The sequence below is a fragment of the Monodon monoceros genome, unplaced genomic scaffold (assembly GCF_005190385.1).
Source record: "Monodon monoceros isolate NGI ecotype Baffin Bay Population unplaced genomic scaffold, NGI_Narwhal_1 Super_Scaffold_15, whole genome shotgun sequence".
NCBI lineage: Eukaryota > Metazoa > Chordata > Mammalia > Artiodactyla > Monodontidae > Monodon > Monodon monoceros.
In genome coordinates, this window is record NW_021703771.1 from 62,359,706 (window position 1) to 62,386,928 (window position 27,223).

The following is a 27,223-nucleotide window of genomic DNA, read 5'->3' on the forward strand; positions in this document are numbered from 1 at the left end:
GGTCTGGAAGAGCCCTGAGTGCAGGAGCTTCTGTCTGTATGGAATTGGAGTACCCCACCCTGCCAGCACATGGGTAAGTTCACCAACCTTGAAGCTCATCAAACCTTGTTCAAGAGTTTTTATAGAGCTCAATTTCCAGCCCTCCCTCTTCTCTGGGAGTTCAGTGGATGGAGCTGAAAATTCCAGCCCTCTAAACACATGAGACTATGTAAGGACTCCATCCTAAGTCACCTCATTAGCATAAACTCAGGTGTGTTCCAAAGGGACTCCTTATGAATAACAGAAGACATTCCTATCATTCAGGAACTTCCAGGGGTTTTAGGAGCTCTGTGCCAGGAACTGCGGACCAAGATCAAATATATTTCTTATTATACTACACTGATCTAGGTCAATTATTTTTCCTTCCTGTCCCCAGATGCTTGTTTAGAGATATTAATCCAGTTTAGAATGTTATATTACAGTTTTTCTTACACTTTGCTATTTATTTTTTTGAGGTGGTCTTTTGTCAGGTGAAATGTTTGAGTTTATGGTATCCATTTTATTTTTATGTTTTTTAAAAAATAGATTAAGACTTTATGTGTTTCTGCATATCCATGTACAGGATTGATGGTTTGGGATTGGTACGTTTCCTTCCTTTTAATCCTCTTTTCCCTTTAAACTATTAACTTCCTAAAATAACTCCTTGTGTCCTATATACTTTAAAATCTGTACTCTACTCTATGCTAGGCTTTTTTCACTATTTTCACTCATAGGATGGTGGTGGCTCTAAATCAGTTTTAGACCTTATCCTAGCTCTTCTCTGTTCTATTCAGTTTTTCCTAAATTGCCCTTGCTGTCCAGTAAAGCTTGGATCTGGAACATGGGAGAATGCACATTGGGATTCTGGGGAATTTTTTTGTTTTGTTTTGTTTTTTTACATGTAATTACAAGTTTGGATATGTTGAAGCCTGAGTTTTATGTAGTTTTATTTGTTCTTTTTGTTGTTCTGCATTGGTTTTTGTGAGGATACACTAAGAGGTTTGGATGTACATGGCCTCATGGCTTCAAAGTACCCAGAATTCCTCTCCCCTTTACTTCTGAGTCAGTATTTGATATGGCAGAAGCTATGTAACTTTGTTAGTGTAGAATAACAATAAATTACAGCAATGCCTTGGGAGAAATTACATGCTCTAACTTGGTTTTTTTGACTGATCCAATACAAGCAGGCAGACAAACTGGGAAGTATAATCACACTGTCTTCCAGCTCTCAATTAAAAGGGTACCATAACAAGTTTTATTCTTTAATAGTCTGTATAAAATAGTATGGAGTGATTATAGAATTTTTAGCATGGGAGCCAAAAAATGGCAACCTGGCAGACAGGAAGAAAACTTATCAGTTGTTCACCACCCACCCCAATCTTTTCCAAAGTGCATCTCTGGAGCTAGATCATTGGCTGGAGGTTAGGGCTGTAAATATGGCTTTGAAGACCATTAGCTTACTGGTGGTTTGGTCCATAGGAATGCATCAATCAAAGGGTGATAAGTTTAGAGAAAGAAAAGCAAAAAAACAGAAACAAAACAAAACAAAAAAACTATCTTCAGGAGGGAATTAATGTTGGAAGGAAGAAGGGAACAGCCCACCCAAAACGGGAGGAGACCCCAGAACATGCAGTATGTCAGAGAAACTGCCGGCGAGGATATCAACCAGATGTGGATGGCCAGTAATGTGAGACCCTCCAGGTAGGCTGAGCAAGATGAAGAGTGAACTTGTAACATTTTTTTTTTTTTTTTCTGTACGCGGGCCTCTCACTGTTGTGGCTCCGGACGCGCAGGCTCAGCGGCCATGGCTCACGGGCCCAGCCGCTCCGCGGCACGTGGGATCTTCCCGGACCGGGGCTACGAACCCTTGTCCCCTGCATCGGCAGGCGGACTCTCAACCACTGTGCCACCAGGGAAGCCCCAAGAGTGAACTTGGAATCTTCTCTCTTACATAGTGTCACCTGTGGGCTCAAAAGGGATTTCCGAGTATAGAATCTAGTTCTCAGATTTCAAAGTCTTTTCTGGTGTTTAAAGCTGATTGCAAAAGTCTTGACAACTGAGGTGGGAGCATTAATCTTTTGACATCTTAAATCCATTTCACTGTTCTGTTTCTAATTAAAGGGGAAAACCTAGTGACTACTTATTCTTTCTTTTCAGGATTGTCATTATGATCTTAATCCTACTGACCACTCCCTGTTTTATCTATATACTTAAGTATCCTAAAACACCCAGTTGGGAAATGCCTTACCTTTGTTGATGTAGGTTTAACTCGGGAATATGTTAAAACTGGACTTTTGAATGCAAACTGCAGTACTCTAAAATCTTGTTAGGTACCTCCAGAAATCATTACAGTTTTTGGCTCAGCGTCTTAATATTCCCTCCACTTTTTATTGAAGTATAGTTGATTTATAATATTATATTAGTTTCAGGTGTACAACATAGTGATTCAGTATTTTTATAGATTTTTTTTCTCTCCACTTTTAAAAATTAGACTTTGATTCTTTCCTGAATTCTGAGCAAGACTGGAGATTGGGGGATAGATGTTTAGTGCTTCTGGGGAGAGAGATGGCTTAGGTCATGGTTCTGTGACATACAACAAGATCAAAAACATCACAGCTAGATTTGTAAGCATTTGGAAAAATTGAGATTATAATTAGGTAATATGAGATCTTAAACATAGTTGAAAAAGACTTCAAATAGGCAATTTTTCTATATAACTTAGAGTTCAGGTTTCTTTACTATGTAAAATGGAATTAGTAATATCCTCATAAGCTTGCAAGGTGATTATAAGAACTGCATAAGAGAACATACTTGAAAATACTGTGCTAATTCTTTATCTCGGTTTCCAACCTTTGCTTCTCTTCTCAGGCCACCCCCCCCCAACCCTATTCCCTGCACTTTCAACAAACAACCTTATCTCTCTCTTGAAAAAAATTACTGTAGGATGCAAGCACAGATTATCTATTTTCACTGCAAGCCTGTAAACTTATTTAAATCTCTACCTATCCGTTCCTCCTCTGCTATTTAGAAGTCTTGCACGAGTGCTCTTAACCCCATACACTTCTGTGTCCTTCAGCACTTTGTTCCATTAAATTACCTATTCTCTCTGTTATATCCTCAGTCTCCAACTCTCTACTGACTTTCTCCTCAGCCTGTAACTTCTTCCTTTATCCTGTATTTTCCTTTAAGTTTTCTTTCCTTCTTAGCCAAGCTTTTAGTGTCGCCTTAAGCTCCATTCACCAAGGCCATAAAAGCTCTGCAGTCCTAGGGTGCTCTGCTTGGAGGTCTTACCCTATATCATTTGAATCTGTAAAACGGATCCACATCACTGATTAAACAGGGCTAATTATCTTGAAAAGATTTTTAGACTTTGGCTTTTGAAGTCATTTGGCAGTGAGTGGCTCACTTATGATTGATTATGATTTCTCGGCAATTATTATGCTTACTTAGGAATTTTTGTGAAGTGAAAAACTCTAACTTAAAAATTGTCTTCAAATGGAATGAAATGTTTAATATAAAACTTAGCAGTTAATAATGTTAATTTATATACACTTAATTAAAAATTGATTTTAATTTTCAGCTCTTAGACATTTTTGTGGACCCTTGAAAGCATATAGTCCTAGGCACTTATGGCTATATGTCCATTTACTCCTAAACCCACAGCTGGCTTTGGCCACACTTCTTTGCTGAAATTGTTCTGGCAAAAGCCATCATTGACCTCAGTAATACCACATCCAGTCCACTTGTCAGGACCTGTCATACTGGACCTCGCTGCTGTATTTCAAATTGTTGATCACACCCTTCCTTCTTGAAACTCCTTATCCCAGGGATTCCATGTTCTTCTTCTTTTTTCTCATCCTCCCTGACCCTTCCTTTTTGTACTTCATCATGGAATCTTTCTCTCCCCCTTAAACTTGGCAGACTCTGGCTTAGTACTTTTTTACATGTCCATTCTAAGTGATAATGCCCACCCCCCTTTTCCAGCTCTGACCTCTGCTGAGAGCTTCAGGCCTGCTTATTCAGCTCTATGCTGGATTCAGGTACCTAGTGTCCAAACAAGCATCTCACTCTGAGCTCTTTATTTCTTCCCTTCCTTCCCTCTGCAAGGCTTGCTTATTTATCTACATTATTTGTCTCAGTTAATGAGAACAGTATCTCTAGTCAAGTCTGAAACCTGTTCTCCTTTTCTCCTACAAAATTGGTAAACATTTTCCCAATATGAAGTGGAGTAAGAAAACTTAAACCAAATTGCTTCACTGGCAGTATATAGAAGCGACATCATTTTACTTCCAGAAATAGGATTTTAATTTTAACATACATTATAGCTACTATTACTGTTCCACCTTCATACTAAATGTAACTGGGGCTACTAATCATATATTCCAATGTAGTATTATCAAAGACTTTCTTATGCAAAGGAAAATGAATAGAGAAAAGAAAACAAAATGATTTGAAAAACTTTAATTTTTGAATGTATGTGTATATGTATGCATATTTGTAACTCTCATCACATGTTGAAAATATGACTTTTAATTGTACCAATGCCTTGTGTGAGTTTAGTCTCTCATTACTTTTGTGTGGTGACCACTCATTAGAAAGGTCAGAAAAGGTGCATTTTGGGTAGATTTTTACACCATGTGATATGAGTTAAATTTATCCTCTGAAGAATTTTAAATCTCAGTGGATTGATGATATTTTTAGTGGCAGAAAATTATTTTAAAACAAAAATGATTTGAGACATAAGACCAACAGTAACCTGTTTAATTTTTAGCACTGATAATTATACAGATATCACTCTAGATTCTGTATGGCTAGTTTTTGTAACGTAAACTCTTCAAATATAAGTTTTCATTTACTTGCTAATTTATATTTTGTTTATTTTTTTAAGCTTTTAAAATAGTTTATATGGTGGGCATTATATCAAAACCGACACTATGATGGATATTTTAGTTTTATAAATTGCAAGTTCCATATTTTTTTACATGGATCTATTATCATATCTAATAGGGAAAATCTTTAAGTCCTTTACCTGTATAGTAGTTCATTATGCTTCATCAAGTAAGTAATAAAGATCTAGAAAGTAATGTATAAAACATATTTGAAATTATTTTGTATGGTTTAGGTTAAATAAAAATTCCAACCTTTTGGAAAAAATATCAGAACTCTCTTCAGTTGATGGGCAATATATTCTGTAAAAATACACATTGGTTCTTCCTAAACTTCACTGAAGATAGTACTAAATTTAAAATATTTCAGAGTGGATTATTTCCATTCTTTTATGAATGTTATCATCATAGGTTTTAGCATATTATCTTTCTTCCGATGTACTTTCCATTAGGTTACTGCTTCTTCTATCAAGCCGTGTTTGCTGTACCAGCCACACCTAAGTATGGTTTGAGTTCTAAATGCTAGTGTTTGGTTTTATACCGAGTAGATCATTTCATAAACACAGGCAGAAATCAACAAACCAGGTATATATGACAGCCAAACAAAAATAAAAGCTATAATTATGTTTCTTCATTAGGAAGAACATTTTGTCTCTTCCATGTTTAGCAAATATTTCTCAGATAAAGATACAGCTTTCATAAATTGCTAAAGCTAAAACGATGAGTTTAGCCTCAAACAGAGCAACACTCTTCTGTTTCATGATACCTTTATAAATATTCTAACCTTTAAAACATTTTAAAATCAGTGGTCTTTGGTAATAATAAACCAAATAGCAGGCTTTTTTTTTAGGCTTACAGATTTTTTTTTGGCAAGAAAAATATGAAGTGAATTTTAATTCCAGTGTTCTCAAGCTGTACTCATCTACAGTTTGTATGACATGAAACTCTGCCCCACCAGCCATTTTCATGTCTCCAACTCAACTGTTAAGCTCCTTTTTGGATATAAAATGATGCAGCTGTGCCCTGCTTTAAAATTCAGGCGTATTTTACAGAATGGCTGTTATCTGTCAGCCACTGTGGTAGACAGCTTGGAATATCTTGCTGAGGAAATGATAAAAGCAAAGGCTTAAAGAGAAATAGAAGCACACAAAGGAACCCCGAGCATGTCAGTTGTGTTGGCGTAGTGGGAGATATGTAGTCACAAAAATAGATGCGGGGTAACGAAAGATACATGTTGAAGGGACTAACTCTGGGTTGGCACATTCCCGGGTAACAGGAGTTAGGGCCACAGACTATGAAGCCAGACTGCCTTTAACTCTCTGTATAAGCTTGAACAAGTTATTTTAAAACTGTGTGGCTCAATGTCCTCATCTGTAAAATGGAGATAGCGATAGCACCTACTGCATTAAGATTACTGTGAGGATTAGGTGAGTTAATATACACAAATTCTGGCACATAGTAAATGCTATATAAGTGTTTGCTACTATAGTCATTATTATTATCGCCAGAATGGATGGTGACAGAAGAGCATCTCTGTGGGGTTGAGGCCCATTTCAGCTCTAGTCTTCAAGGGTAAGATAATTTTTATTTTACGACAACAAAACAGGCAGCCTCAACCTGGCCTTTTGTTGGCCCCTGCCTCCTTGGAGTTCAGTTTCTTAGTGACAGTGTGAAACTTTTTGTCAACATGTTCTCCAATACATAACTTTTACATTCATAGTTCTAGCTCTGAGTTCTAAAAATATAAATACAAGGTAAGAGTATTTTATCAATGCTTCTCTTGTGTGTAGACCTGATAATGACACCATTTGAGTTTACTAACAATTTATTATTCAACATAAAACACAGTGAGGGCTGACCAGTGGTGTGCTGATAGATATTTAACAACCAGCTCTTTAGGTGGGTGGGGGGAGCCTGATGTGTAGTGTTTGAGATAGGAGTTCAGTGGTGTCAATACCCCCACCAGGGCAGTATCAAGCTACCTGTGTGATATGATGTCAGTAAGCATGGGGTCGGGAAGAGATGTGTGCATCCAGCTCTCACAAGCCAGTATGAGCTGGCTCCAGCACTCTGCTGGGACTGGCCCTAGACCTAGATGCTTGCTATCTTAATAATTATTGATTTTTTTAAAACTTCTGTAATTATATGTGCATATATCTACATTTTCATTGAAAAATGTCTAGAAAGGAAAGGTATACACCACGTAAACTTTACTTAAGCATTCTCTATCTCCTCTCCTTTCAGGGGCTTTCTGCCCACCTTGGCAGAATGTTTTTTCTCTTCAGGGCATCTTAGATTTCTAGAACTTTCACATTGTCTCCATGGGCTTCTAGAAGAACATTCTTACCCATTTATTTATATGGAGGTAAAAGGGCTTAAGGCTTAACGTGTATGTTTTCCTAGTTACACTTACACTTTAAGTTACACCTTCAGTAATTCTTAGTGGGGACATATTTGATTTTGTGGCAATGGTGGAAGACAATACTGGCATTTGGTGGGCAGGGACCAGGCATAAGGTCCTGCAATGGCAATGATAGTCCCTACAGTTAGGAATTGGCTCCCCTTCCTCCAGTGTCAGAAGTGCCCCGATTGGATTGGATTTCAGGCAGTCGGAACACTGAGTGGGATAGGGCCAAGAGAAGATGAGTCTTTATTATGCCGAACATCCTTCCACATCAATACCTGTTCTTACATTTAACTTCTTAGTTTTGGTTATCTGGGTCTAACTTATATTTTCACACAACACTGCTGTGGGGCGTGTGCTCATTTTATCCAGAAGACAGTTGACTCAGAGAGAGAGAAAGACTGGCTGATGTCACATACAGTCAACTTGAACCTAGATCTTCTATTTCCAGTCTTTTTATGTTACTTGATACCTGAAAACATCTTGTAAGCCTAGGGCTCATATTTCTGATCGAAATTGCTGAAAACAAGCAGAGAATCACTAAAAGACTCAAGTCATGTTGTCTGTAGTTTATTTTTAGATAGCTCAGCAGATAGTATTTTATATACGTATGTGTAGAGGGAGAAAGATAAAGCAAATGTGGCAAAATTTTAACAACTGGTAAATCTAGATGAAGGGTATATGGATGTTCAGTATATTATTCTTTGAATTTTTCTGTGTGTTGGTAATTCAAAATAAAAACATTTGAGAGAAAAATAAGCTGTATTTGCTCATGTAAAATAAGAGCTGAAAATGTTTCTTACTATCAATACCTTTAAGTTAATTATTAAATGTGATATTTAATTATAATGTTTAATTGTAAAATAAGATAAATAGCTTTATTATGTTGCATAAGTGTGAAAATGGCCTTTAGGTGGATTGTGGTGAATTTAGAAGCCTAACAAAGCAGCAGACAAAGAAATACCTTTTATCTTTGTCACATTTACTCTCGTGGGATTTGCCTTTATACAGTAAGTGTCTTTACTTTGGTGTGCATGATGGGCTTTTTTTGATCCTTATGATTATTAGCACAGAGATTTCCACTAGCAGATACTTCTTTTTCTTCCCCTTCCCCATAAAAAAAGGTCAGCCAAAGTAAACAGATAGTATAGCTGAATATGTACTCTGTCTCACAAACCTTTCATTTCAACTTTACCTAGTCCCCCTTACTCACAAAAAAAGGTCAGTTAAAGTAAATAGATAAGAAATGTGGCTGAATGTGAGCTCCTGTGCAGGCTTCAAATGATCATTTTACTTCATCTTTTAAGATAGTTGCTTTTAATTCCTCTACATTTGTTCTTCAAACCACAAGAAATTGTGTGGCTAATGATATGATACTAACTGTTAATATTTGTAGGAACTACGACTGTATTCTTAAAATGATCCAAGAGTTGTTTAATGTTCCATACCTTTCAGACATCTTAGATACAAATGTCTTTGTAACTCTATCACATTTTTTGCTTTGTAGCAAAGGTTCACTAAACTTCATCACTGATATTAAGAAAGCATCTTAATGTAGTTGTCTTTGGTTTCCTTTTTAATAGTGTGAATATTTGCATTCACACCTTTGTTTAATTCTTGCAAGGATATTTTAGTACCAAATATATTTTATGTTAATAAAGCATGTTGCCTGATTACAGGGTAGGACTTATCTGTTTCCTTGTTTTGTCCCTGGCATCCGGGGCATGGATGCACTAAATAATTGTTTATAAATATAAGTGAATTTAAATTATATGAAAATATATGATATCCTTTGGTCACTCTGATCTTAAAAGCCTGCAAAAGATTGTATTTAAATGAGGTTTTCACTTTATGTTTGAAGTAGTAAGTAATAAAACCAAATTTAAAACAGAAAGTCCTATTGAGATAAGAAAATGATATTTTTCAAGGAGAAAACTTGCTGTTCTCTTGTATTTAACTCAGTAATGGCTAGATTGCAAAATTTTACTGTTGAACAAAACTTGGAATCTTTTATTGGTATCCTGATTGTTAACTAAAGTTACAGAAAGATGTTTTATTTTTTTCTACAGTCAATTGTAATATGCACTTTACTGTTAAATCTCTTTAAGCTTTATATTCGTAATGCTTAAGATATTTGTAGGTATGAACCAGTAACTCTCAAGTTCGTTGATATGTCCCCAAAGATTTTTTCCATTTGACTTGTTTAAATTAGAAAATTCTTAAGGTAATTATTCTCATACTGGAAATACCTTTTGATGAAGTGAAACTTAACTTTGCTAGTTAAATGCCAGGTGAAAAATGAAAATAATTTCCTATAAAATGAAACAATACACATTAATTAGAAAAAATGTGTAAGACTTTGGATTTTAAATACCTTGATTGATAACTGCAGAACGTTTTTCAGAATTATTTAGTACTAACATTTTTCTTTAAGAATCACATCAAATCCATGTCTAATTCAAAACCTAATGCAAGCACATGAAGAAATAGATCTAAAAGGAGTGAGGACGCTGGTCAGAATGGCCATCATCAAAGAATCTACAAACAATAAATGCTGGAGAGGGTGTGGAGAAAAGGGAACCCTCTTGCACTGTTAGTGGGAATGTAAATTGATATAGCCACTATGGAGAACAGTATGGAGGTTCCTTAAAAAATTGAAAACAGAACTACCATATGACCCAGGAGTCCCACTACTGGGCATATACCCTGAGAAAACCATGATTCAAAAAGAGTCATGTACCACAATATTCATTGCAGCACTATTTACAACAGCCAGGACGTGGAAGCAACCTAAGTGTCCATCGACAGATGAATGGATAAAGAAGCTGTGGCACATATATAAAATGGAATATTACTCAGCCATAAAAAGAAATGAATTTGAGTTATTTGTAGTGAGGTGGATGGACCTAGAGTCTGTCATACAGAGTGAAGTAAGTCAGAAAGAGAAAAACAAATACCGTATGCTAACACACATATATGGAATCTAAAAAAAAAAATGTTTCTGAAGAACCTAGGGGCAGGACAGGAATAAAGATGCAGTTGTAGAGAATGGACTTGAGGACACGGGGAGGGGGAAGGGTAAGCTGGGACGAAGTGAGAGAGTGGCATGGACATATATACACTACCAAACGTAAAATAGATAGCTAGTGGGAAGCAGCCACATAGCACAGGGAGATCAGCTCGGTGCTGTGTTACTAGCTAGAGGGGTGTGATAGGGAGGGTGGGAGGGAGACGCAAGGGGGAGGGTATATGGGGATATATGTATACATATAGCCAATTCACTTTGTTATACAGCAGAAACTAACACAACATTGTAAAGCAATTATACTCCAATAAAGATGTTTAAAAAAAAAAAGGCCACTCTGGGAAACTGTAAAAATAAATAAATAAATAAATAAAGGAGTGAGGAATGTTAAGCCTTAGCTTAATGCAGTAGGAGTCACCGCTTTGAACTCTGAATTGTGCTGATTAGTTCCAACAGAAATTTTATGGATTTTGTCAGTTAATTTGCATTATAATTTTAAAAGTCTGTTGTGCAGTGTCAAAAGGCAACTGAGTGGATTTTGTTGTATATATTTGTACAACATCTAATGTAAGTGTTGCTTTGCCTCATCTTCCATAGTAGGAAGTCAGAAGATAAAATCTGAAAATGATCAGTGAATTCTGTGTGTGTATTATTTAGAAAATATGGACTAAAATATCAGAAGAAACAGCTGAACGAATTGAAAGTGATTGCCTTTGAGGTGAACTGCTCTTTGTCATGAACCTTGTAGAAGTAATGGACTCTAATCTGTGCAATTATGGTTTTTAAGAAAAAAGTTATAGAGCAGGGAACCTCACTGTTTTCCTCTCTTAGTGACTTGCATGCATAGTCAGTCTCTTTATTTAGATCAGTGGGGTACTACCTGTCAGCTCTTAGTCGTTTACTCTGTCCCCTGAGAACTCAGGGATAAATAATTCACCCTTGAGGGCTGTCCTGAAACCCCAGTGTAGAATGTGGGAATACTGAATGTTCTAAAACTGAATTCTTAGAGATTTGACCTAATAGAATGAACTATATGGAGAATAAAAAACAATTATTAATCTGTTTTCATCTTAAACAAAATTCAGCATCGTCCCTTTTCTTTCTTCACTATTAGATCGTGTGTGTGTGCGCGCGCATGTGTGTGTAAAACAGTAACCATCTTGAACTAGCTTCAATAGAAAAGGGGAATATTTCTCAACATATGGGATCCCTCAGAGTCCAAGGCTAGGAGTGTAGCAGAACCTAAGGAAACTACTGAAACTGCTTTACTCCAAATGCCTGCTTCATCATTCCTCTTTTTTTCCCTTAAGCTTTCATGTCCAATCACCGGAAAAGAAACAGAATTACTTGGTCTGCTCTGTCTCTGTTTTTCTCTGTCCCACCCTTATTCATGTCTGTCTTCTTCCCCTCACCCCCTTCACTGTATCCATCCTCCTCTGAGGAGAGAGTTGTTCAACAAAGGAGATCCTTGTAATCTGTGCAGACATTTCACGGCCTGATAAACCCGAGTGGGTTTATTCACAAATGCTTAGCCGCTGAGGTGAAGACATTAAGTATTTCATGGTTATAGAGCTAATCAGTGACCAGAGCACAGGCAGGCGGCTGCTGTGAGTTTAATGTTCTTCAGCACTGAGGTGTGGAGTGAGGTTCCACCGCAGCCTCATCTGATCGTGTTAATCACGTTATCGTCTGTACTTCTGTGAAATGATCTCCTGCTCCAGGTGCTCACATGTTGGCACCAGTTACAGTTGAGATGTACATAGACTATTCTTATCCCTGAGATACTGATAACTACTTCATGAGTAGATAGCGTTCTTACCATTTCTTTTTTAGTTTCTTTTTTAGTCAGATATTTGTTTGGAACTTTACTGCGAAATTATTTCATGGTTCTTCAATTTGTACCAGTAAGCAGTAAACAAACCCAGTTTGAGTTTTTCTTTTTTCCTTTATCTCCTCTTGTTGAGGTGTGGCATTCTTCAGAAAGTCATCTGCATCCCTATGGATCGCAGCCATAAATACTTTCAGAACAAGCCTTCCTTTAATGGTTTTCTTTAATTTGTCAAAGTACTCTAGGCCTTGTGGCATATGGTTCCTGGGCTTAATGTTTATTGTGATGAAGTAGAGTCAGCCCATCTAAAATACTGATCTAATTAAAATCTTAATTGAAATATTATTATTAATTCATTTAGATAAAGAAGCTTAAGTCTAGAATTTTATCATATTTAACCCTGAAAGTTTGTAAATATGGTATGGTTTCCGGATATCTGTAATTCAGTGTTCTAAAAGTCATCTGTGAAAATTGTTAAGTAATTCTTCAAAAGTAATCATATATTCTTCATTTAGCAGGCAATTAATATTTTTCTGTTTTAAACTTTATTTTTGTTATTACCAGTTCCAAAAACAAAAAAAACCACAAATAACTCTCCAGTCTAATCATTTAAATGAGCATTAGCACTCAATAAGCATTTTTGAATTAATTAATGAAAGTTTACCTCTTTAAAAAATTGTTTCGATAGTCTACAATTTCTATTTTTTTAATCCCCTCCAAAAGTGATACAGATGATAAAATAATAAGGCCATGATTTCATGTGTTCTACTCAGGGGCTTGTGACTTCAAAAGGACGGGAATCTCTGAGGTTACAAAAAGAGCTGATCAGTTGAGTGATACCCAGGTTAGGAAGAGACAGCAGGGTAGATGAGAGGATGCAGTAAGTGCACATACAAAAATATTAGAAGAGAGAAAGGAAAATTCCTATGCTTCTTGCCATGGGAATGCAGATTTATTCTAATTCATGAATTCCTTGGGGTATTGGTTTTGAATGTAAATTGGCAGGCTAATGGAGTCTTGGTGTGGGCTTTGGTTTATGAAATTTTCTATGGAGTTTGAGGAGTTTGGGGGAAGCCTGACTTGGTCCAGTTCATTTGAACTTTCAGGATGTTAATCAAAACCACCTGAAGAGTCCCAGATCCTTCCCAGCTATATTCCAGATTCCCTGGCATGGCCCAGGCCTAGAGAAAAAGGGAATGGGAGCATCTTTCAGTAGAATGTACTGGACTTGAAGCCAGTAGTGCCTCGTGCCTTGGGGCTGCCGTTAATTAGCTATGTCACCATGAATTGCTTAATTTCTTTGACCATATTCTCCTCATCTCTGAAGTGAGAATAATTATACCCTGTATATCTATCTTGATAAGTTTTTGTGCTGATCAAAAGCAGTACAAGAGAATGAGAAAGCACTGTGTAAACTGTGTCAGTCTGTTGCTGAGGATGGATTGGGTAAAGTGAAGGAGTCAGTTTTGGATCATCTTTGTTCTTTATTATTGGTAAGCTGGAACTAACAGCTGTTAATACACTAACAGGTTATTAATAAATTCTTCCCAGTAATTTGTTACCACCAGTGATCAGTGATTCTCAAAGTGTGGGCTTAAGACCAGCAATATCAGCTTCACCTGGGAACTTGTTTCTGAAGCAAATTCTCAAGCCACACTCCAGAACTTCTGAATCTGGTTTTAACAAGCCCTCCAGGTGACTCTAATGCAAACTTAAGTTTGAGAGCCAAACTTAAGTTTGAGATCAGTGATTCCCAATTAATGGGTAATGCGCCTCACGGAGGTCAGACTCTCAACCTGGGCTGCACATTACGATCACCTGGAGAATGTTTGTACCTCCCAAAGTACCCCAGGCCAATTAAATCAGGATTTCTAGGAATAGTGCTCACAGGTCAGTATTTTTTTAAAGTTTCTCGGTTGATTCCAGTATAGTCAAGGTTGAGAACCACTGCCCTATTGGCCTCACCTTCTGCCTGAAATCACTACTGTTTCTAATGGGAATTTATCAGATCTGTATCTTGAAATAATTTAAGTTTGAGAAGTACTGCTTTGGATGGTGATTCCCAAACCTAGCTGGTTGAGCATCAACATTTCCTGTGAAAAGCTTTCTGGATTCCTTTCAGACCCAGTCAACTGGAATTTTCAGGAAAAAATTCCTCAGCAAGGCTGGGGAATGTGTATTTTCTGAATGTCTGGTATAAGGAGTTTCTGGTCCATCATTTGGGAACCACATCAAAAGGTGATTTAAAAGTTACCTTATTTGTGAGGTTGGCCTTAGCTATCTATCTTGTCCTTAATATCCTCACTTAATTTTTTTATTCATCCTTTCATGAAATATTCTTTGGGTGTCCATGTGTCAGACAGATACTTTTATACATGTAAGAGATACAAATAGGATACTGTCCTTGAATTCAAGGAGCTTGGTGCCTATTAGAGGAAAATAGATCTATAAATAAATAAATGCATGGAAGCATTGTAAGTATTATGATAGAAGACAGAAACATGGGAATCATTCTTGATTTCTTCTGTCCTATTAATTCTTCTGCCTAAATTTATCTCCAATCCATGAACCTTTCTTAATCTTCACTGTTACCGCCTTAAATCCAAGCTGCTTTCTCTGCTTTCCACCTGGCTAACTCCTCAACCTTCAGATTTCAGCTCAGTGTCACTTCCTTGGGAGTTCATTCTTACATCCCTCTGCATTGTCTTTTGGGGCATTTGTCAATTGCAATTACGTTTGTGTTTTTGTGAGTAAAAAAAAAGTGTCAGTCTACTCCACTGGACTGTGAGCTGTGGAAGGGCTGAGGCCAGGTCTCTCTTGCTTCTGGTGCTTATACCTCACACATTCTAGGGCTTATAAATTGTTGAATGAATAAGTAATTAAATAATGAGAAAAGAAGTTGTTACATTTTTGCTCATCACTCTAGAGAATGCTGGACCCAAATAGTACAAACAGGGAATTACAATGGTGCAATTTGCTTAAAATTTCAAAAGCACTAGATGACTATGAGTTACTAATAAAGGACCTAAAATGCCTTCTGGTCCCTGAAAAATTAAATTATGAGCAGTGTGAAAACAAAAACCTCACAATTACTATCTGATTACTAATTAATAACTAATTTAAATTAATGTACATGCAAGGCATTGAAAAGTTGCCAAAACATTTCCCCATCATTTTCTTGTAGTTAGGAAAGACTCACAGAGTTAATAACTAACTCAAGTTGAAAACAGGAAAGAAAAAGGAAGAACTTTGAAAAATATTTTAAACCCTCTGCTGAATTCACCTGTAGGCTTAATTTCAAAAGCATTGGTGTAGAGATTTCAAATTACATTTTAATCAAGTAAAAAGTAATTTCAGCTTAATTTTTGAAATAATTTTGGTGTTTTATTTGACGCAGTGCTACATGCTTGCTTTGTTCAAGAATTGTGCATTCAGAAGGCAAAAAGGAACTCAACCAAGACATTGTACTGTGATGAAGTTTTCTCTCTTTCCATCTCCAATTTAAATGAAAAATGTCCCTACAGTTCTGTAATATTTTTAATCATTGGAGGCCTGTCCAGTATATTTACTTCCCATGAGAGAGCTTAAATAGTCAGTGATTTCATCAGCAAAGAGACAAAAAGGCACCAAGTAGTATATGTGCTGGACCAAGACAAACATTTCACTTAAAAATAATGTGCCTTATTTGACCACTTAATGATATATGTAGCCTGACTTCTCCCATATTAAAAGGAGCCCATTTTACTTGTGTGATAGGTGCATGAAGGCTCTCGGATATATAGAACTTTTGGGGCCCTGGAGTCCAGAGGAAGACTGCACGGAGAGACCTTGCCCACTCCCTTAATTGCAGTCGTGAGAAAACCTGGAGAAAAGCTCGCCTCCTCCTTACAGTTCACCCCTTCCTGTTGGCACTTGAACGGAGATAGATAAAAAAATTCTGGCAGTGTACATGTCAAGCTGTTAACAGTGGTTGCCCTTGGAGGGTGGGAATGAGGAAGGAAAGACATACATTTCTTCTGTTATTTATTGAAAAGGCCATTTATGATGAAAAAGCAAGTTATAGTTTATAGTCATAGTGCTCAGCTTTTGGTTTTCTCAGCTTGTTTAGCTTATGCAATTTACTGTATTCAACTTGATATTTTTTGATAAGACATTTTAATTTACTGAAAATTACTCATATTAATATTGCTTTTTCTGGTTTTCCTGGCTCCTCCCGTTGAGGTTAAGAAAATTGAGGCTCAGGTTCTCCCTATTTCACACACCCTCTAAGGCAAAAGCTGGGTTCCAGTTCCACGTCCTCCTCTGGGTTTCAGTGTTTCCATAGTTTTTACCTGAGTGTTCCTCACTGATGCTTTTGTGACGTTTTTGTGGTGTTTGTTTTTCTGTATTATGTAGGATTTTGGTGTTTTTCAGTAAGAGTGCTGGTCTAGGCACCTAGTCAGCTATTCTGCTGGGACTGAACCTCCCGTCATTTTTGCAGCATAATGTACACTTTGTGTATTACATAGTTTCTATCAGAGCTATGAAATGGTATCATAACCAATGGCGCCTTTATGGCATTCACTAGACTAGCCCTCCCTTCACCAAATACTAACCTTAGAGTTTTAGCATGCGCTTTGTTTGATGAGTTTTTTTTGCAAAATGCAGATAAATACTTGATAGTTTTTCCTATGTTAAAATTAGGGTGGTATGAATCTGTGGTGTGGAACTGGGTGGGGCTGTGACTGCCCATCAAGTTATGTATTAGCACAAATTCAAATTGACTTTTTGAGTAGAATTTCAGCCCTCCTGCGTGTGTGACTTTCCCTATCACACTTATTCAAGCTAAAGTTGGATGGTTTCACACATGTGTCCTTATTAGGTAACCTAATTTTCATAAGGCCCACCTCTCCTGTCCTCAGTGCAGCCTTATCCTTTAACTGGCTTAAAATACCAATAAAAACTGTTTTCTAGGAACTTGTCAGGAGGGTATAAATGAATCCTTGTTGCTTTTTATTATCCCTAAAAAATTCTAAAAGAAACCAATCTTTATGGTTTGTCTAAAGAGTAACCCATTCCACTGAAATAAAATCTAAATCCCAAATGAAGTCAGAGAGCTGATACCTGGATTAAATTGACTTTCCCATAGAAGGCACTGCTAAACTACCCTTTGGGGTGATGCCATTGACTCATGAGTAACAGCCCATGAAACAACATCTCTGTGTTTCTTTAAGAGATGTTGAGGATGCTCTTCATTACCTAAGCATAGGGTTTCTTCTCTGTGAACTCCCAAGGATGAATTCCCTTCTGAGATTTCCAAGAGCAATTTGGATGTAGACACTATGAATTCAGGGCCTGATCGTGTCTCCCTTTCTTCTTTGGCTGATGGAAAGCTTAGCGTCTCAAGGTCCTCCCTGTCAAGTATATACAACTTCATGAATATATTTGTGTTTACCAGTCTCATTGCAGGTTTGAATTTACTTTACTATCCTTACTTTTCATTTAACTTACATATTTTTGCCATATTAAATGCATATTTTAAAACCATTTTGAATATTTTTTGGAACAAAGTGGGTATATACAAAATCATTTGATTATTGTTTCAAATAATGCAAATCAGTGAATAACCATGTTTCAGGAATGAAATTACACAATTACATATTTACTTTTGGTTATTCAAAATCTGGAACATTAGATTTCAGTACAATTTCTGTCTCTAGACCCAAAGGAACAAATATGCATAGACAGTGGATACCACTATTATGATTTCTGAGAGAGACTGCAGCCTGTTCCCTCATTTGTTTGGACAGGAAAATTTTCAAAAGTAAAATCACTCTCCTTAAATATTGTGTAGATTTCAGTAATCTGATAAATGAGCTATTTATTCATTGTCTCTCTGGTACCCAACAGTGGATTATCCATAGCAACAATCCTTTTCAAACTTAATGAGACCGACTCTGTATTTATTAGGGAAATAATACCACCAGGTTAAACAAACTGACTGTTGGTTCTGTGTATTTACTCTCTTTCAAAGAGATCTGCTAAACCTTCAATGTGTTCCATGTCGTAGATCATTAGGGAAGCTGAATTGGATATGACTCTATGATTCTGAATATGCCATTTTTGTGGTGTGTTTAGAGTCAAATAATAAAGATGATGAGCAAATAAAGCTTTAGACATAAAGTACTATTTTGTGCATTGAAAATAGGGCCAAATTCTTCTCCGTACAGTAGAAATCAGAGATATATTATGATAACTATTACCACTCCCAGTCGATAGAGGATAAATAGAATACTTAATATTGGCCCAGGAAAACATATTTCAGTTTTTCTTTATGCTAGAAATTACATTGACGTGGACTCTATAAGAAAGGTCGTGCCTCAGAAAAAAGGTAGTTTCAGAATTGCAGAGATTTTCATAAGAGAACAGATTCTTTTTAAAGACTTTGAATTGCTGTTGAAATGTAAATTAAACCTGCAATCTTTTCATGTCAGTTGTTGAGAAATGAAGTAGTATTTAAAAACACAAAATGTTAGAGTTCATGTAATCCAATATCCTTATTTTATAGCCATGAATGCTTTTAGAAATTGCTAAAAAACTCTAGTGTCTCTCGTCTCAAATGTCCTTGTACTATTTAAAAAAACAAACAAAATGTGTTAAGCTTCCATCCTACAGAGTATGCTAATGGGAATATAATAAACTTTTGCAAGGGTAGATTGAGTAATAATTCCATTTGGGTTTTGTCTTTTTATATACAGTAGAAAAGAGCACATTTTTTTCCTTATTAGATTTTTAAATGTACATTAGTAGTGGGGCTCTGCATTTATGTATTGGTTGAACCTGTTTTGATGAAATCTGCTATGTTAAATATCTATTTTTTCTTAGATAAAATTTTTTGTAGTTTTAATATTTAAATTATTTCTTTTTCTTTATGTTCACAGATTCTGGAACTTTTCAAAACCTGACCCTCTTCTTGAAACAGTGGAACATCATACAGAATTTACTTGCGGTTTAGATTTAAGTCTTCAGAGTCCTACTCAGGTAATGGATCAATCTCCGCATGTTTTTTCTACCCATACAGTTTACAAATAGCTCTACGTGTGGCATGTGTTGCTTTTATGAACAAGAGTCTTGCCTTTAGGGCAGGGCAAAGTACATTTACTTAATGAACCTGATCTTTTTTGCTGTATAAACTTGAGCATTTGAAATACTAGGGAAGAAGAGGTATCCAGAAACTTGGCATACCTCTCTCCTTTTGAGAGATTGACTTGTCTGAGAGGAAAAGGAAACTTCCCCAAAAGTATTGTGCTTAACATTGTAGACCTCTTCCAATGGGTAACAAGAGAAGAATGGAATGAGGAAGGATTGTCCCCAGAGGTTGGTGGGAGTCAAGAGTGTGTGGTCGTGGATTCAGCTGTCCTGCTAAGCATTTGAGATGATGGGCAGGTCATTTCCCTGTCAGGACTGTCACCCTTATCTCCACACCCCACGTTGGAAGAGAGGCTTTACATGAAGAACAAAGTAGAGGAGAGTGGCAACTGTTTTAATTACTAAAGTTCATATTTCCCCCCTTTTTTTCTCTTGAGAACTTCAGAGTCAATATTTTAGATTTTAAATATTCTTCAGGTTTTTTTAAAAAGCAGTTTCAGTTTTGAAAATTGTAAACTCAGGTCAGAAACACTGGACTATGTTGAGTGATAAGATGCTTTATAATGCAGACTATGTGAAAACAACATATCAATGGAACAAAGTAATACGTGAAAATTCTACAATATGACTAAGAAGTTATGCATTTATGATAAATTTTAGAAGTTAGACAAGAAGCAAATTACATTTCTCAATACTGTATTCTTAAGTTTAAGTGAATACATGGGTTTCTTTTTTTTTTTTTTAATTTATTTATTTATTTTTGCTGTGTTGGGTCTTCGTTTCTGTGTGTGGGCTTTCTCTAGTTGTGGCAAGTGGGGGCCACTCCTCATCGCAGTGCGCGGGCCTCTCACTATCGCGGCCTCTCTTGTTGTGGAGCACAGGCTCCAGATGCACAGGCTCAGTAATTGTGGCTCATGGGGCTAGTTGCTCCGCGGCATGTGGGATCTTCCCAGACCAGGGCTTGAACCCGTGTCCCCTGCATTGGCAGGCAGATTCTCAACCACTGCGCCACCAGGGAAGCCCATGGGTTTCTTTTTATTTTAGGAGTTCAAGACAATTCTGAGTTTAAAATGTTTTCATTAGACATTAGAATATTCTCATTAACATTAGAATAATTGTTTGAAAATGACTTAACAGCATCTAAGAAGAGAACAAATTGAAATAGTGAGGGGTGAAATGGCATTATCTTTAATGTGTATACAATGTGCTTTAAATGTGCTAGTTCTTTTTCTGAGAAAAACATTTATTATAGATGATTTTTTAATAAAATAATTATACCTGTTTGCTAGCCCAGTTTAAAAAAGTTGTAACGTACCTATTGAAATACAGTAATACCCAAAAAATGACCCTAAATAGATATCTTCCTTCTCGTATATTTCTATTAACCCATCTCTATGATCCCCAGACTGTGGCCTGAGGCAACACATGTGCCTCCGTGACACATGGCAGTTCCTCACCCAGATCTTGGAGAGAGCCAAATGTCGAATTAGTGTTTTCACTTTCTTCAGTTAAGTACGTCGAAGTGTAATTCCTGGATCACATAGTAGTTCTATTTTTAATTTTCTGAGGAATCTCCAATATTTTTTTCCATAGTGGCTACACCAATTTGCATTCCCACCAACAGTGTATAAAGGTTCCCTTTTCTCCACATCCTCACCAACGCTTATGATTATTATTTGGCTGCATTGGGTCTTCGTTGCTGTGGCCGGGCTTTCTCCAGTTGTGGTGAGTGGGGGCTACACTTTGTTGCGGTGCATGGGCTTCTCTTTGCAGTGGCTTCTCTTGTTGCGGAGCACGGGCTCTAGGCACGCAGGCTTCAGTATTGCGGCACGCAGGCCCTAGAGCATGCAGGCTTCAGTAGTTGTGCCACATGGGCTCAGTAGTTGTGACCCGTGGGCTCTAGAGTACAAGCTCAATAGTTGTGGCTCACGGGCTTAGTTGCTCTGTGGCATGTGGAATTTTCCCTGACCAGGGATCGAACCCGAGTACCCTGCATTGGCAGGCGGATTCTTAACCACTGTGCCACCAAGGAAGTCCTAGAGTTAATTTTTGTGTATGGTGTAAGATAGTGGTCCAGTTTCATTCTTTTGCACGTGGCTGTCCAGTGATTTGTGTTTTTAAAGATCATTCTGGCTGTTGTGGGAAAATAGACCATATGTATGATTGGAAGCGGGGAGGTCATATTGGAGTATCTTGGAGTAATCAGGGAAAAGACAATGGTGACTTAAAATCTAAGAGATGTAGAGATGGAAAGATTCAGAATAAATTGCTGGATGTTTCGTATGGTTCAACTTAATAGTTTAGAGATAGTGATTGTAGGATTTGCTGCTGGATTGGAAATAGGCTATGAGCAAAACAGAAGAACCAATTTGGATTTGGATCTGGAAAACAAGGTGAGATAGGGGAGGAGGAAGGAACTTCAAATAGGAGCAATCAAGAGTTGTGTTTCAGATGTCTTCTGTTAGACATTCAAATGGAGATAGGCAGTTTGATAGAGGCTGTCCACCTCAGGGAAGAGTTTAGGGCTAGAGACACAAATATGGGAATTTTTAGCATATAAATGGCTTCAAAAGTTTGGGATCATAGTGAAATTATCTGGAGAGAATATGTGGAAGAGAAGGTTCAGAAAAAACTAGAAGCCTGAAAGAAGAGAATTCCAGCAAAGGGGATTGAGAAGGAATGACTAGTGAGGTAGAAGAAAAACTATAAAAGTATGGTATCTTTGAAGTTCAAAGAAAATAGTAGTTCAAGGAGGAGAAAATCACACATGCTGCTGGTGGGAATATAAAATGTTGCCATCACTTTGGAAAAGTTTGACAGTTTCTTAAAAAGTTAAATGTAAATTTACCATACACCTCAGCAATTACACTCTTAGATATATACTCAAAAGAAATGAAAATATATGTCCACATAAAGACTTGTATGTGAATGTTCGTAGCCAGAAAGTAGAAGTAATCCAAATGTCCATCAACTTGGTGAATGAATATTAACGAAATGTGGTATACCAATGCTACAACATGGATGAATCTCTAAAGTATTATGCTAAGTGAAAGAAGCCAGATACAAAAGACTACGTATTGTATAATTTTGTTTATATAAAATGTCCAGAAAATGCAAATCTATAAAGATAGAAAGGAGATTAGTGGTTACTTGGGGAAGGAGCTGAGAATGGGAATTATCTGCAGATGAACACAAAGGGTCTTTAGGGAGTGATGGAAATGTTCTAAAACTGGATTGTGGTAATAGTTATACAGCTGTGTAATGATACTAAAAATCATTGAATTGTACACTTAAAATGGGTGAATTTTATGGTATTTAATTTATATTGGGTTGGCCAAAAAGTTCATTTGGGTTTTTCCATAAGATGTTTCTGAAATACCTGAATGAACTTTTTGGCCAGCCCAATACCTTGGTGAAGCTGTTTAAAAAAAAGAGAGATAGAATGGAAGAAGTTCTGATTTTTCCTAAGATGCAAAAAGATGAAAATCTTTTCACTGTAAAAATAAGAAAAAAGGCAGATAAACTATAAAATCAGAACTTTGTGAACCCATCAGAGAGCTGAGGTGGCAGGGAAAAAAGAAGCCTGAAATCCAAAGAGGGACAGACCCCTTCCTCTAAGGAGAGATGGGACACTAGGACTATTTTACCTGTGACAAAGCACAGGAAGAAGACACAGCTGCTGTACAAAAGGGATATAGTGGAAAAAGTGAACAACATGTGTGAACAAATGAGGGATTTCAGCAGAGAGATGAAAATATAAGAAAGAGTCAAATGAAAATAGGAAAAAATTTAGAAGTACAGTACAAGGGATACAGTCCTTCAATATACTCATCAGTAAATTTAGAGATAGGTCACTAGAAACTACCCAAGCTGAAACAATAGGAGAAAACAAGAATGAGGGAAGTAAAAGAGAATAGAACATCCAGGAACTATGGGATAATGTCAGATTGGAGTCCAGAAGGAAGGAGAGAATAGGGAAGAAGTATTTAAAGAAAATTTTCCAGGGAATTCCCTGGCGGTCCAGTGGTTAGGACTCAGTGATTTCACTACTGTGACCCGGGTTCAATCCCTCGTTGGGGAAGATCCTGCAAGCTGCGTGGCATGGCCAAAAAAAAGAAAAAAGAAAATTTTTCAAAAGAGTAGAAGTTGTCAAACCACAGATCCAAGAAGTCCAGAGAAACCCAAGCAGGATTTAAACAAAGAATCAAAACATCAAGGCATACCCATATTCAAACTGCTAAAAAACAAAGATAAGGAGAAAATTTTAAAGTCAGACAGAGGAAAAAAGAAACATATCCAGAAGACTAAAGATAAGAATTACAGGAGACTTCTTGTCATAAATCATATAGACCAGAAGATGATGAAATGTCTTTTTAAAGTACTGAATGAAAAAACTGTGAACCCATAATGCTATACCCAGTGAAAGTACCATTTGAATATAAAGAGAAAATAAGGAAATTTTCAGACAAAGGAAAGCTGAGAGCACATCTCTGCTGTAAGAAATGTTAAAGGAAGTTCTGTGCAAAGAAATAAGCCCAGACCAAAACATGAAACTATGGAAAGAGAGAAAAGGAGGGAGGGAGGGAGGAAGGAAGGAAGGAAGGAAGGAAAGGAGGAAGGGAGGGAGGGAGGAAGGAAGGGAGGAGGGAAGGGAGGGAAGGAAGGAGAGAAAGGGAAGAAGAAGAAAGGAAGGGAAGGAAGGGAGGGAAAGAAGGAGAGAGGAAAAAAAACTCTGGTAATGGCAAAAATGAAGTAAATATACAAGACACTGTTTAAGTTAATTTTATCACTCTGAAAAATAATTAACTGCCTAAAGCAAAAGTAGTATTGTATTCAATACATTTGTGTACAATATATTGTAAGGTTTTTAATATATGCAAAAGTAAAATGTAGGACAATAATAGAACAAGGGAAGAGAGGGAGGAGTTAGAAGTATACTGTTGTAAAGGCATTACTACATGTGAAGTGCTATAATACGATTTGAAGGTAGATTGTGATAAACTCAAGATGTATATTGTAAACCCTATGGTAACCTCTAAGAAATTTTTTTTTTTTTTTGTGGTACGCGGGCCTCTCACTGTTGTGGCCTCCGCCGTTGCGGAGCACAGGCTCCGGATGCGCAGACTCAGGGGCCATGGCTCATGGGCCCAGCTGCTCCGTGGCATGTGGGATCTTCCCAGACCGGGGCATGAACCCATGTCCCCTGCATCGGCAGGTGGACTCTGAACCACTGCACCACCGGGGAAGCCCTCTAAGAAATTTTTTAAAAAGAGCTATCATTAATAAGCCAATGGTGGAGATGATTATTTTAAAAATCAGTTACTTCAACATAATAAAAGCCACATAGAAAAATCACACTTAGCCAACATCATACTCATTGGTGAAAGACTGAAAGCGTTTTCTTTAAGATCAGGGATAAGACAAGGATGTTCACTTCTACCACTTCTATTCAACATAATATTGGAAGTCCTAGCCAGAGCAATTAGTCAAGGAAAAGAAATAAAAGGCGTCTAAATTGGAAAGAAAGAAGTAAAATTATATCTGTTCTCAGATAACATGATCTTATATGTGGAAACCTTTGAATCCAACCATTTCAACAATTATATTAAATGTAAATGGTCTAAACACCGAAATTAAAAGACATTAAAAGTGATAGATATGTGAGGGACTTTGAGAAGACTAGGTCAAGATTTAGTGACCTATCAGATTTGGGGTTTGAAGAAGAGGTTTTCTGACTCCAAGTTCTAGGATTTGGTTACTTTCTATATAACATTTTCAGTGATTAGTTTATCCTGTTCTTCTCCATTTTATTTATACTGTGTCTTGGGCTTTAAACTTTCCTTTCAAACTAAGATCATGATCCCAACCGGTATGTCTTTTTAAAAAAGCATATCTAACATTAACACATTTTAACCTAAACATTTATTTTTATTATTAATGTATAGTTTTACCAAGTAACATTAAACTCCTTTCTAGGGGAAGTAAGAATCAAGTTCTTAGTGCATCTCCCTATTTTTTTCTCACTTATTTTATCTCAGTTATCTATTGCTATATAACAAACTCCCCCACAATTTATTGGCTTAAACAACAATTTTCTTTGCTTACAGTTCTTTGAGTCAACAATTTGGGCTGAGCTCAGCCAAGCAGTTCCTCTGTTGGTGTCTCATGTGGCTCTGGTCATCTGGTGGCTTAACCAGGACTGGGTGGTCTAAGATGGCCTCACATAGATGTGTAGGGTGTAGCACTGGTTGTCTTCTGATCCATGTGTCTCTAGGTAAGTTCAGGTTTCTTCACCTAGCATTGTAGCTTTCCAGGAGGACGAGAGCAAAAGCTGCAAGGTGTCTTCAGAACTAGACTTTGAAGTCACACAACATTCCTTCTGTGGCAAAGCAAGTTACAAGGCCAGCTCAGATTCAGAGAGTGACAGAGAGACTCCACCTCTTGTTGGGAGTAGCTGCAAAGAATTTGTAGCCATTTAAAATCTACCACATTAACCTTTTGTTGGTATAGTTGGTAGTTTAAGTTATTTTTGACATATAATATTTATCCTTTATTCTCAAAAATATGTATTCAAGTTTACTTGTTGCATGTTAATTTAATTTCACTCTTTGTTCATAGTTTATTCTCTTAGAAAGTACCTTTCCATCTGCTTTCAAAAACGTGTCACCTCTGTGGTGATCTTAACAGCTGTGAGACTTTGCTGATGTTACTTTTGGGCTCCCATGTCTTAATATTTTCCCTGTCTTAAAAGAGATTTTTCTTGTATTTATAATTTTATATTTTTCTTTTTAGCTTCTCTATTCTTAGAGACCTGAAAAATGAGATCCAAAGACATTCTTGTATTATAACCTTCTTTCTTTTTGACAGAGTGTAAGATCTTGTCTTTAAAGGTTTAAAACTTGACAAATAAGTGTCTGGGGTCATTCTTTAAGGGTAATTGCTGAGAAATACTCTGTGCCCTCTTGTTAACCAGGCTGAAATCATCTTTCACTTCAGAAAAATTTTCTTTGAATTTTTTCCCTCTGATCTTGATTTGTATAGTCCTGGCATTTTCTCTTTTCTTTCTTATCATTATCTCTACATTGGAAACCTTTTTTTCTGTTTTTAGGCTTATGATTCTAGACCTGTAATATGTCCATTTGTATAATTGGGATTTTCTGTATTAATGTATTTTTAGAATCCCTGACTTTGTGCTCTGCATTATCAATTCTGCTCTTTTAAATGTTCATGGATATTTAGTTTAGTATTTATAAGCTGGGTACAGGTTTATATATCATTACACATTCCTTTTGGAATATAGTTATTTCTCTTTTAAATCCCCTTTAAACTAGGCATTATTAGTTCATTCCAAGACATCTCATCTATGTGTTTAATAAATTTATCTTTTTTCCCCATGATGAAATTGGGAAATTGTGTTTAGAAGAAAGAAAAAAGATTACCCATGGTTTTGCCACTCTAGAAACAATCTCTATTATACCATATTAACTTGTTTCTTTTCAGCCCTTTTTTAGGAATTTTTATTTGAAGTGTAACACCCGTATTGGAAAAGGCACATATTTTAAGTGTGCAACTCAGTTAAGTTATCAAGAAGTAACTATACCTGAGTAACTACCATTTAGGTTAAGTATGGAACACACTACCAGCATCCCAAAAAGCCCACTCATGTTTCCTCCCAAATCTCATACCCCTTTCTCCTTCCCAAAGATAAGTACTCTCCTTTTCATTTTGTTTCAGTGGAAGATGCTTAGATTTGGTTCTGATTTAAACTAGTTCTGTAGGTGTGGTTTTTTGTTTTTTGTTTTTTGTTTTTTGTTTTTGTGGTGCGTGGGCCTCTCACTGTTGTGGCCTCTCCCGTTGTGGAGCACAGGCTCCGGACGCGCAGGCTCAGTGGCCATGGCTCACGGGCCCAGCCGCTCCGCGGCATGTGGGATCCT

The 27,223-nt window shown here is 36.9% G+C and overlaps 1 protein-coding gene across 1 annotated transcript in view; it reads left to right on the forward strand.

Moving 5' to 3' along the window:
• Positions 1-27,223, forward strand: part of PEX7 (peroxisomal biogenesis factor 7) — an 84,976-nt gene that overhangs the window by 41,692 nt on the left and 16,061 nt on the right. Inside the window, exon 9 of the mRNA XM_029224253.1 lies at positions 19,082-19,181. Coding sequence (XP_029080086.1) covers positions 19,082-19,181 — 100 coding nt within the window. The remainder of the gene's footprint in view (positions 1-19,081; positions 19,182-27,223) is intronic.